The sequence below is a fragment of the Pygocentrus nattereri genome, chromosome 6 (genome assembly GCF_015220715.1).
Source record: "Pygocentrus nattereri isolate fPygNat1 chromosome 6, fPygNat1.pri, whole genome shotgun sequence".
Classification (NCBI taxonomy): Eukaryota; Metazoa; Chordata; class Actinopteri; order Characiformes; family Serrasalmidae; genus Pygocentrus; species Pygocentrus nattereri.
Genome location: NC_051216.1, coordinates 38,829,504 through 38,842,578, shown reverse-complemented (window position 1 = coordinate 38,842,578; position 13,075 = coordinate 38,829,504). Strand labels below are relative to the sequence as shown.

At 38.7% G+C, this 13,075-nt stretch overlaps 1 protein-coding gene across 1 annotated transcript in view; it reads left to right on the top strand.

Moving 5' to 3' along the window:
• dnah7 (dynein, axonemal, heavy chain 7) overlaps nucleotides 1-13,075 on the top strand; it is a 181,672-nt gene that overhangs the window by 88,106 nt on the left and 80,491 nt on the right. Inside the window, exons 36-38 of the mRNA XM_037539674.1 lie at nucleotides 3,080-3,277; nucleotides 11,236-11,391; nucleotides 12,769-12,937. Of these exons, the coding sequence (XP_037395571.1) occupies nucleotides 3,080-3,277; nucleotides 11,236-11,391; nucleotides 12,769-12,937 (523 nt within the window). The remainder of the gene's footprint in view (nucleotides 1-3,079; nucleotides 3,278-11,235; nucleotides 11,392-12,768; nucleotides 12,938-13,075) is intronic.

Below are 13,075 nucleotides of genomic sequence, written 5' to 3'. Positions count from 1 at the left end.
TTTAGCACCTGATCAGGTGGACATGATTTCAATCTGACACATTTGAAATAGAGATATATGTAGCAGTATACTTACTTTTTCCACATAAGTAAACTGCATTTCTGTCTATTTCAGTTAGGTGACACAGTGTAACACATGGTAACAAATGAAGAAATATATATGTCTAAATATGTTGAAAAAGTCTTTTCATGGCTAGTACTTCACTTAATTGTATTTTGGTATAAAAAAGGATTTGTAGGCAACAGGTTTGATTGTGCCTTCATACTTAACATCAAACCTCACTTACAAGAGGCATAAGCTGAACACCACTATCAGGTTGAAGTAATCTCAGCACCTTCTCTTTGTCAGAGGTATGAGGTGTGAGCAACTGATGATCAGCGCTTCGGTCTTAAATGCACATTCTTGCAATGCTGAATGAGGTGATTTGTCTCATTATTAGTTATGTGTCAGGAGCTTTAATTCTGTGTAATAAGACTTCATGCGTAACTTTGTCTAATGTGTCAATTTCATGGCTCATTAAATTCTGCAAATCGCTGTTTCTGGAGAGCATTATCCGTTGTTTTAATATGCGGATTTCAAAAGAAGCCTCTACTTCAAAGCGTGACCCCAAAGAAGCTTAGTTTTGCTTTCAGGGTTATGGACAGAGTCACTATACTCTTACTAAGATGACTCCAAAACTAGTGGCAAACTTTCACTTCTTTTTTTATTTGATGTACAACCCCAATTCCAAAGAAGTTGGGACGTTGTGTAAAAAATAAAAACAGAATACGATGATTTGCAAATCTTTTTCAACCTATATTCAATTGAATACACTACAAAGACAAGATATTTAATGTTCAAACGGATAAACTTTATTGTTTTTTGCAAATATTCACTCATTTTGAATTTGATGCCTGCAACATGTTCCAAAGAAGTTGGGACAAGGTTTTTAATGCAGTGCCCCCTGAGGGATCGAAGGTCACAGGCATTCAATGTTGGTTTTCTGTCTTGCCGCTTACTTGCAGAGATTTCTCCAGATTCTCTGAATCTTTTGATGATATTATGAACTGTAGATGATGAAATCCCTAAATTCCTTGCGATTGCACGTTGAGAAACATTGTTCTTAAACTGTTGGACTATTTGCTCACGCAGTTGTTCACAAAGTGGTGAACCTCACCCCATCCTTGCTTGTGAACGACTGAGCCTTTCAGGGATGCTCCCTTTATACCCAACCATGCCACTCACCTGTTTCCACTTAACCTGTTCACCTGTGGAATGTTCCAAACAGGTGTTTTTGAGCATTCCTCAACTTTCCCAGTCTTTTGTTGCCCCTGTCCTAACTTCTTTGGAATGTGTTGCAGGCATCAAATTCAAAATGAGTGAATATTTGCAAAAAACAATAAAGTTTATCCATTTGAACAATACATATCTTGTCTTTGTAGTGTATTCAATTGAATATAGGTTCAAAATGTTTTGCAAATCATCGTATTCTGTTTTTATTCATGTTTTACACAACGTCCCAACTTCATTGGAATTGGAGTTGTAATTGCAGTGACATTACATGATCAGCATCTATGTCTAAGATAGATTCAACTATTTATTAAACAGTATACAGTAGACACAGCGGTTAGACAGAATTCTCCATTGCAGTTTAAGTTAAAATCAGTATAGTCCATAAGTAATTAGACGGTGACAAAGTTATTGTTTGGCTGTGTGCTTTAGTATATTGAATTCAAAACAGACCAATACATGTCAGCTTTAATTAGAGGGCATTTACATCTATATTGGGTAAATTACATTTATATTATGTATTGCCAGTGGCCAAGTATGACAATTAGGACTAAAACTGTTAGTTCCTTTCAGGTAATAAATATTAAAAAGAAATAACTCACCTCAACGATAATGCTGCTTGCTAAAATGCTCATGCCCTTTTGTATTGCTTGCAGGATGTTAACACTGGTGAAAGTTAACTTATTTTGACTGTTCTAGATTAAACTATATTCCATAACAATACAAAATACATTCCATTGGACATTCCATAACTCAAGCTCACAAAAGATATTACCATGTATTTTACCTTGTATCAGTGTCAGAGTCCTGGCATAGAGCTGCTACCACTGTTTTCCATTTCTAACTAACCTAAACCTGCTAAGACCATGGCTCATATTTACAGTCAGTGACGTCTCTACAACTTTCAGAAGGTCTAGAGTGACACTTTTTCACCTTGTCCTGATTGACTAAGAGTTGGGTGGTCCATATCATTTGTTTTTTCTCTCAGTTATTGCCTGGGCAGCTATAGAGTCCAGATTTTTTTTGCCTTGGAGAATTTATTAATAGTAGCCAGAATGTATGGAATATTTAATCAAATATTATAGTGTTCTGGTGTACAAGTCAATAATCACACCTTTAACCATTAGGAGTACAGAGTCAGAATAGAGCCAACTTTTGTGCCTTTATCCAGTTGCACTTTATAATACAGCCTTGTGCCCCAAAGAAATAACAATATTCATAGCAATAAATGAACCAACCAATTCAAACAGTGTTGTTTGATCATACAGTTTCTGAAAGAGGTAAAGTGCCACATGATAAATGACGTTGTTATACGTTGGTGATTCCAGCACAATATATATTCATTTAATCATTATTGAGATATTGGCTTTTGAAACACTGATATCAAAAAGGATTGAGATATGCAAATGAGGCTTCGAACCAATCACTGTATTGCCATGAGCATCAGGACCAATCACAGCTCCAGATTTTCTGTGAATGTTTTGATGAGTAAATTATTAAAATAATTAAATTATTGATAATTAAAAATTTCTTAATGATTCAAATTATTAAGTTTTTTTTTTGTTCAAAATAATGCAGACCAGTCTCTTATAATGTCATATTAATGATTCACCAGTACATTTTTAATAGATTTCCAAAGCAAGTCACAATTACAATATGTAGCAATGTAATCTCAGTACTAGTTATTTGTCCATATTGTGCAGCCCTGTTACAATAGGAACATTTTGGTACTGGGTTTTAGTAAAAAACAAAAAATTGTCCTGCACTGACCACACCATCTTTGGATTTGCCTTTTTGTGATCTGACTCAGGGTCCAGGAAGATGGGAGCTGTGGACAGATGAGCTGAAGCAGGCACCCTCGATCCCCAAGGACGTCCAGTTCAATGAGATCATAGTGCCCACTGAGGACACAGTGCGCTACACGGCTCTGATGGAGCTGCTCGTCACACACCAGAAGCCCGTCATCTTTGTGGGGCCCACAGGAACTGGCAAGAGCGTCTACATCATAGTGAGTGTCTGGGTCTGCTTTCTCGCTATGCTTTGGACTGGGCTGGCCGGGAGCTGGCCAACTTCTATCCCTGTGTTCCATTTCTGAGAGAGAAAGGGACTCACAGACTTCCCCTCTGCGCTTAGTGACAGGGGAATCCCTGTGGCTTTCTTGAGGGCCATTCGGTTTTCCAAAAGATTTGATGAGCATTTCTGCTCCAACTCCAACCCTCGATTTGAGGGTCTACAAAACTGTAGAGGCAGTGCCATATCCCTAGGTCTGTTTAGATTTTTTGTCATAACTCTAGGGTAAAGTGGTATCCCAATTATTTTCATGTGTAAGGTAAATTAGCCATTATTTTTAAATATAACATTACTATTGCTAAAGGGCCCAACTGAAATTTCCAATCATTCATTTTTATTGCAGTTTTAACTTTCAGTTCCTTTACTGCCACAGTGGCCGATGGAAGTTTTATGGGGCTGATATTTATGGATGGGCACCAAAGATATCAATTATTTATTTATTAAAAAGATTCCATGTTTACATTTTACCCAAAGCTTTGCAGGCTAAATGAACACTGATATGAAACACTCCCCACTAAAATGGCTCTTATGGCCTGTTCAGTATCAAATGATGCTTAACATATTTGTAATAGGGATCAATTTTTGACAAAGTGTGCAGTGTAAAACAACACACAATGCATGAATGCAGATATGCTTGCTGTCAGAAATGTGGAGTAAATGGCCCAAAAACATTCTAAACATAGCCTACCAAAACAAATGCAGGAAAACAAGCTCATATAATTAAAAGAAAAAAAGCTCTGATGACTGCGGTAACTACAGGACACAGCATCACACATGAGTGTTAATAGTGTCCTCTGTGAACATTTTCCACCTACTATCTAGAGTGAGTGAGTGAGTCAGTTAGTTAGATAGTCGCTTACAAGTCAGGTCCATGGGGTGCTTTCACTCTCATAAGACTTTCAGGACAAATGTTACAATTACAAATGTAATTTGTAATTGCAAATGAAATAAAAATTTCACTGTGACCACTAGTGAAAATGTTTCTATTCTGCATTATTCTGTTATGTAATAATTTATCTAATTAATTAGTCATTCATTCTAATTAATGTCATTGTAAAAAAATATATAAATGATATAATCAGGAAAATAATTTGAATAAATAATTTATTTTTAATTTGAATAAATAAATCATTTGAAGTGGAATCTGTAATGAAAGCATGCACTAGAGCTGCAGGAACTCCACCTGAGAGTCAGCTGAACGTGAGCTTCACTGGAGGAGATAAAACTGAAATTAATGTGACCTTTTTGTGACCTCAACATTGTCAGGTTCACAAATTTAGTGATCTAAAATGGTGCAAAATACAGAATATTTTGCATCATTTTTCTTTGTTTTAAATTTTTGACCATTCTAAAACATTCCCATGTGTTAACTGTGATCTCAGCCTTTGGACTCAACTGTATGTAGCAAATATGAAGTTCGGCAGAAAGGATGGGAAGAGGGTGAAAAAGAAATGGAACTGAGGGTTTGTTTCTGTCTTGCTAATATGTCTGTGGCTCAGTGAGATTTTGTTGTTTCTACTAATCCAGCACACCTGACTCCTCTCAACAGCTCATTCTCAAACCTTTCATTAATTGGATCAGGTGCATTACTGCAGAGAAAACACTAAACCTCGGGGGGCCTCCAGTGCTTGATTTGAAGAACCTTGACCTATCTTGCTCATTGTTCATTTTATTAAAGTTCCCATATCATTGCAAAACTAAATATGCCCCAGTTTCAAATGTGTAACCATTTTTTCCCTCAATATAAACATTAACATTGTAAAATGTACCATTCAGTCCTCAGTCCATACACTATATAAATGGAGACTAAGCAGTGAAAACAGCCTGTTTTGAATTAATTGCTTTTGCAATGTTACAAAAACCAACATGTTTACATGTACACAGTTAGCCTGCAGCAGTTTAGGCCCTCTCATGTTGAAGTTATAAGGAGTGTTTCAATCCCAACCCCCAAAGCACAAGACAGGACAGCCAATAAGAACAGAAGTCCATTACATGCTTTGGGGTCCAAGGGTCTGACACCGCTTTTGAGATTGCTTGTATTTTGCTTTCTTCTAATTTTAATATAATACAGCATAACATTCTAAAAGAAAAGTAGAATCTTTGAAATTTTAACATGAAGTTTAGCTGATCAAATCCACCTGAGAGTTGTCTGAACACAAGCTTCACTAGAAGAAATAAGACTGAAAACAATTTGACTTTTCTCTACAAAGGCATCAATATGGTCAATTTCACAAATTTGCTTCAATTTAAATAGTGATCTAGAAAGGAATTTTAAATATTTCTTAATTTTACTGCTCATAACTTGTGTTACATTTTTTGTTTATTTAAGTTGTGTTGTTTATTTCCAGGTTTAAATAAAAAATTTCAGATTTTCAATTTGGTCTCAGACTTTTGGACCCCACTGTATATCAATCTTAAAGGCACAGTTGCAAAAACAGCCTGTTAAATTCTAAAGGATAGGGGTTGTGAAAATTAATTATATTTTTGGTACATAAAACAATATTTACTTCGTAAGAGGACTATAAAATGCAAAAAATGTAGGCACCAGCTGCTTTAAAGCCTGCAGTATGAATCAATTTTATTCAGTAAATCTTTGTCAACGCAAAACATGGCTATGAAACGTCTGCCGTTTAATGTGCCCTCCTCATTTCTCACGGCTGTTGTTACATGTATATAAGTGAATATAAACAAAGTTCTTATATGAAAATCTATCCACATCTTTGCAACACACCCAGACAGGTATTTCCACTCATATTAGACCAGGCCCCTATCTCCTTAAATGCGAAGAGATCTATAAAACTGAAACTACAAGCCAAATGAATGTTTCAAAAACATTTAAACATATTTTAGGATCCACAATTTGACAAACACAGCATAAACAGTTTAAACCATTTGGCTCAAATAACACACAAGAAAGGTTTCTCTGGCTATTTCGCATGTGCATAACTACACAACGAGGGGGAGCTTTTCCAACTAGCATGCAAGTTTATTGGTTCTTTTTATACAAGGGTGGGGCTTTCCTTGTAAACAGACGACATGTTGGGCATTCTGAGCTTTCCCATTCATTTTCTATTATTCATTATATCAACATCCCTGTTATAAGTCACACATCAGTCTTGCTTTCATCTCCACTCCACTTTTGATTAAACAAAACAATAATAAGGGCTTACTGATTCAAACTGTGCTGTAATATATATTAGCATTATCATAAATGTGTTTTGACATTTATAGCCTGGCCAGAAGGCTCAGCTCTTATGGTCACAGTTCTCCACTGAATAACAGGAGGCCTCGCTGTGGCTTTCAAACTCTTTTAGCCATAAAGCTAGTCTGGCGGGGCTCTACTCCAGGCTATTAGTGTGCCTCTGAGGAAACAGCAGAAGACAGGTAGAAATAAACAGCTACACACAGGAGCCCTGCACCTACCTTTTCGCTTGAGAAACATTTAGTGAAGGTAGGGGGGTTGCAACTGTGCATTTAGCGCTGAAGGGGGCTTCTTGCTGCCTCTCTCCACACCTCCCTGTCAGCATGGCCAGTTGAGCGTGGCGGCAAGAGAACGCCACAGGAGTTTGAGTATGTGTGTGTGTATGTGTAGAGCTCAGGCGTGTCAGCGACTTGTGATAAATGATCTGACGGCCCGAGACGGACAGCGACCTGCCGCGCCTACACCCCCCACCCCACCCCTTCACCACCCCATCCCTCCTTTCCTCTGTTCCGTGGCTGCTATTTTTGGTGGAGTGCACAGGGAGCGATGCAGCCAGCTGGAGATCCATCACTCTAACAGCCCCATCCATTACCCGCCTCGTTATGCTCATATTTTATACACACATGCACATGCACACGGTTTCACACAGCAGCTACTCGCTCCCCTCCTGCTAGGCTCGTGCTCACTGTAGATTAACAGCTACAAGCACAAGACCGCCCCAAATGCGCTCAAAGGTAAAGTAGTTTTGTAGGTTTCTCCACTTTGACTGAAACAGGACAGGGACACATTTCGGACCAGCGCGTTTGGCAACACAGTCAAGGGGACAGTGATCAGACAATGCGTACATGCCCTTAAAAATGTTGTAACAGACTAGCTCAGCAGAATTTTCACAGTTTTCACTTTATACAGGATCTAATCAGTCAGCCAAGACATGTCAGATAGTGGCCTGTCCAGCCATTTAATGAGAAAAATGAAATGCAACATGTTTGTCATTTATAATAAACAGCATTTCTATATGTCTAAATATCTTTCATAGTTGTAACAGTTTTAGTAGCCCTGGACAAATTACATTTTACTGATTTTCTAAGTACAAATAAGTGAACAAATAAAACAAACTCAAATATGGCATTTTTTTTGCAAATTATAGTGCACATTATTTTTTTATTTATAGTATAAATTAAAAGGAAAAATGTATAAATACCATATTTATAACCATAGCTTTTTCACAGACCGATTTTTTTTCTTTTTTCTTTTTTTTCAGTATTTAAAATTCAGCAAATAAGCAGTAATTGTAACGTAAACTGTGTTTTCTGTAGAGAATATGTTTTTTTCACCTACAAAGTCAACAAAAACATGTTTCAGCAGGAGTGACCAAGATTTTGCATACGACTGTATTTAAAACAATGTGTAATAAATAGTATTTAAGACACATTTCCACTTCCTTTTGTCCTGGCTGCATTGAGCAATCTAGAGGGTTCTGTTACTTTTATACAACAGATCTGCAAAATAAAGAAAACATAAAGCAAAGTAGTGCCAAAAATTGTATCAAACATGCTTTAATATTGGCAAATCCTTCAGCCAAAAAAAAAAAAAATTGTACCCTTCTTTGTTACAGATGAAACCATAAAACTGACAATATAAGGTTGAGCTCGGCTTTTTCAGTGTTTTCAGTGTTTGAAGATGAACGTTGTTTTGTTCCAGTCAGTCAAGAAAGCATCTCAGGGCATTTTCTCTCCCCTGAGTACTTGTGTCCGCACCCAGGACGGACTCTGGGCTCGCTTGGGGGAGGGGCTCATTATTACTGGTTTGCTTTCACACACCAGAGTTCCATCCGCATTGTGGATTGACTGCATATTTACAAACATCACTGTTTTCCTTGCCGGTTTGCTTGGGGGTGGGCACTAGCTTCATGGGTTTGCTGCTTTGTTACCTTAGATACAAACTCAAGCGGCAAAGAACAGTGTTTTTTGTCCATAGCGGTGCTTTTGGCTTGATAGGTCAGAGCAGCCATGTCACAAAATTAACTGATCATGTAACCCCACACATAGTGCCTAGAGTGTACAGCCTCCACACACACAACGAACCTCACCAGCCCACCAATTTCAGAATAACCAGGGAGCAGTTCTCTGCCTGGGTCCAGACATAAGCTCTATTGTATAAATGCCCTCACAGACCATCTTCTTTACTGAATTGTATTCTGCTGCTGACCATAAAGCTTGCTTAAGATGAGTGTCAAGTCTGAAATTTCATGTTGACCTGTTGACCTTCTTCAGAGTCTGACCAGACAGACTACAGAACAAATAGAGTAAAAGTTATTGTGTCCATTTTTTTAGTTTTAGTATGTGCTTAAACAGTGACCGTTAGCTATAACATAAAGCGAGCAACTGGTGCGCAGCAGGATGATAGATTTATTATGAAAATAAAATGTGTTATCACATATAATAGCATGAGTAGAACACTTCACAGGGAGTCAGATTGTGCTGGCGGAGCTGTTGTACACATGTAACAAAAATGGTTCTTAAAGGGTTCTTTAGTAAAGGGAGTAGCTTTGGAATCATGCGTTCTGTACAGAACCATTTCATGCTTTAATGGTTCTTTACATGGTTCTTTACATGGTTCTTCAGATTGATGGCGAATGTGTTGCATGTGGTTCTATATAGCACCGAAAAGCATTCTTCTATTTTTGAAAGCTGTGCAAAGAACCATTTAAGCATGAAATGGTTCTATATTGAAAGCATGGTTCTAAATAGAACTGTTCCCTTTTCTAAATGACCCATTAAAAACCCTTGAAGTCCTTTTTAAGAGTGTATTTTAAGTTAGTGAGCTAAATTGTAGGGCTTAGTATTATTGTAGGCTTTACACATGAGTGTTCATGCCACTAGTTGTGTATTTTAAAAAGAGGAATTTCCAATACAGTACAACCTCTTAAAGAAGATACAAATGATAACCAACTGCATCCAGGTTTGACAACTTAACAACCAGTCAGCTGCGTACCAGCTTCATTCCTGCTGGCCAATCGAATTTCTGAGGGGGCCAGGGCCTGAATTTGTTCTTCTTTACATTTTGCACTGGACCTATGAGGCTAATATAGTTAACAAGTAATGGAAATGAATATTCTACCAGTTAGCATCATGCAAACATTGTCCTGAAACCACACTGAGCTGTCAAGGAATCTCAAATAGACCCACTTATGTGTTTCTTTACACTGTAACAAGTCTGTATGAGGTACTACAGTGTATACATCAAGATTTGGGTGCACCTGGTTAAGTTTCATATGTTTGTTGATTGTATAGTTGAAACTAAGTTAATATATCTTCTCCAGGGAACATGTTTAATGCCATTTTAATGCATAATTATGGCTTATTTACTGCATTTAACACATTTGAAAGAAAAGAGACATAAACTGTGGCTGGTGCAAAAGTTATGACATTTTGTATTTTCTGTTTTATTTTTTCCCAATATGTTAAACTCAGGAAATAAGTAGAAATTGTGCACTAAAATTGGCAAGGGTGAAAGGGGGTGTTTAAACATCTGCATACAACTGCATATACACTTCTTACATGCCCTATACATGTACACAGGAATATGTTTGTCATTAAGCAATCACGTTTAAAGAATATTCATCCTTGTGAATCAGTAGGCACTCAGCATTTCTCACTCATGTTCCATTTATTCGCTCTCTCTCATTCATCTATTCACACACAGAGAGAGCCGAGGCTTTGTCATTAGTATATTTAAAGTTTCCCACTTGCATGAAGCACTGAAGTAAAAAGAGCTGAAAGCTGGAAGAGAAGAAAAAAGTTCTTATTCAGCGACTGAATTGCCTCGCAGGTGCAGATGACTTCATGTCTGGTTGAGGAGGTGAATGTGAAATCACACCATTTATCCGATGAGGGTGCTTTCAGAGGCCTTCAAGTGATTAAAGAGACACTATGTGTCATATGCTTAACGTCTTACAATCTGTTCCCAGAACTAGAATACAAAATTTGGTCTTTTCAAAGAATTCAATCTGAACACAGAGATGTGTGCTTTTTTTGGCCATCACCCATTTGACCCATGAAAAATGTAGGCTGTTTGTAGCTCTTATGTGTTATTACTGTTTGTTCCTTAAGGGCATCAGATAAAAATGCTTCCAACTTGGATATAAATACTGTGTCAGCTGGCTTTTGAAGCAATAATGCCAATTAGTTTGTATTTCCTGGGTATTTTGTCACTAATTGCGGCTAAACATTTGTTGACTGATCTCTCATATATGCTGCAAAATGGTTTTGTCATGAACTGTACCATTTTTTCATGGTATGCACATAAGTGTGAATGCAAAATGTTCTATTCAAGCAAACCATATGTTCTGTGTTCTACATACTTTATTAGAAACACCTACGTTCAAGCTCTACTTTGCTGGAGCACAATTACAATTTGTGTTAACTATCTCATAGGCTTTCATCACTGGTCAATTTCTGGCCAGAGATCTGCTGTCAGCTGTAAATATTTGGCAGGTGAACCACTCTCAGCCTAGCAGTGGTCCATTACTCAAATAATATTTGGTCCGCAGGGGCCAGAAACTGACTAATTGTGAATGTAGCAAGTGAGTGGAGGTACAAGGTTGGTGTTTGTAATAAAGGATATGATGATTATAGACATTGTGCTCTGCAAACTGCTGATACGTTTAATTTAACATCTTCCATATTCCACAGGACTTCTTGTTGAATCGTCTGAACAAGGATGTGTACAACCCTCTGCTAATCAACTTCTCAGCTCAAACCACAGCTGCTCAAACCCAGAACATCATCATGTCCAAGCTGGATAAGAGACGCAAAGGAGTGTTTGGCCCACCTCTGGGAAAGAAAACGGTGTGCTGTTTTCATCCATTATAATACAACCCAATTATAAAGTGCAGTATGTTAACATCATTTTAATTTCTAGTGCTAGAAGCTTCTGCCATGGTCAGTGATAATGTCTTTCTATTCTAATGTGTGCCATCACTGTGGAATGAGATGAAAGCATTTACTTCTTTGTGATCACTCATATCTACATGTATTTACGTAATACCAACAGCAGTACACAACTACAGTTGCTTTTTTTTTAATAAGTTTTAACATGTTGCCTTGTATCTGTTTACTGTGTCTGTGTTTCATCTGGTGTTTCATTACTGTTTACATGTATTCACCATATACTCACACTGCCAGTCCATCCATCCATCCATCCTCAACCGCTTATCCTTGTCTGGGTCACGGGGGCAGCAGCCTAAGAAAAGAGGCCCAGGCCTCCCTCTCCCCTGCTCCTCCAGCTCTTCCGGATTGATACCGAGGCGTTCCCAAGACAAATGAGAGATATAATTTCTCCAACGTGTCCTGGGTCTTCCCCGGGGTCTCCTCCCCGTCGGAGATGTCTGGAACACCTCCCTAGAGAGGCATCCAGAGGCCATCCTTACCAGATACCTGAACCACCCCAACTGGCTTCTCTCAACATGGAGGAGCAGTGGCTCTACTCCGAGCCCCTCCCGAATTGTCGATCTTCTCACCCTATCTCTGAGGGAGAGCCCGTCCGCTTGTATCAGTGATCTCGTTCTTTTGGTCACTACCCAAAGCTTGTGACCATAGCTGAGAGTCGGAACGTATATTGATTGGTAAATTGACAGCTTCGCCTTCTGGCTCAGCTCTCTCTTCACCATGATGGACCGGTATAGGGTCTACATTACTGCAGACGCCGCACCAATCCGCCTGTCAACCTCTCGCTCCATCCTTCCTTCACTCATGAACAAAATCCCAAGATATTTAAACTCCTCCACTTGGGGCAAGAATTCACTCCCAACCTGGACAGAGCATTCCACCCTTTTCCGACTGAGGACCATGGTCTCAGATTTAGAGGTGCTGATTTTCATCCTAGTTGCTTCGCCAACAGGACCACATCATCCGCAAAAAGCAGACGTGAAATCCTGAGGCCACCATACTGGACACTCTCCGCCACTTGGCTGTTCCGAGAAATTCTGTCCATAAAAGTTATGAACAGAATCGGTGATATTGGACAACCCTGATGGGGTCCAACCCTGACTCGAAACCATTCCGACTTACGGCCGGCTATACGAACCAAGCTCCTGCTCCATTTGTACACTGCCAGTGTCAAAACATAATGGCATCACTGATGATTGAAGTTTGGGAGAAGTGTAACGCTAAAGAAATCTCATTACTTTCAGAATAAAAGGATGAACATGTACGTTTGTTCTTTAGGTGGTGTTTGTGGATGATGTGAACATGCCGGCGAGGGAGACTTATGGGGCACAGCCGCCTGTGGAGCTTTTACGTCAGTGGTTGGACCACTGGAACTGGTATGACCTGAAGGACTGCTCCATGATCAACCTGGTGGACATTCAGATCATGTGTGCCATGGGGCCCCCTGGTGAGTCTAAGCTAGATCTTTAAACAGGACTGAAATTTTGATGCAAGCCTGAAAAAGCTACTAACCTGGTTTGGCCCAGGCTGGCCCATAACACCAGGTTTTAAATTTCTAACCTAACTGTAGTCTAACTAAATTCTG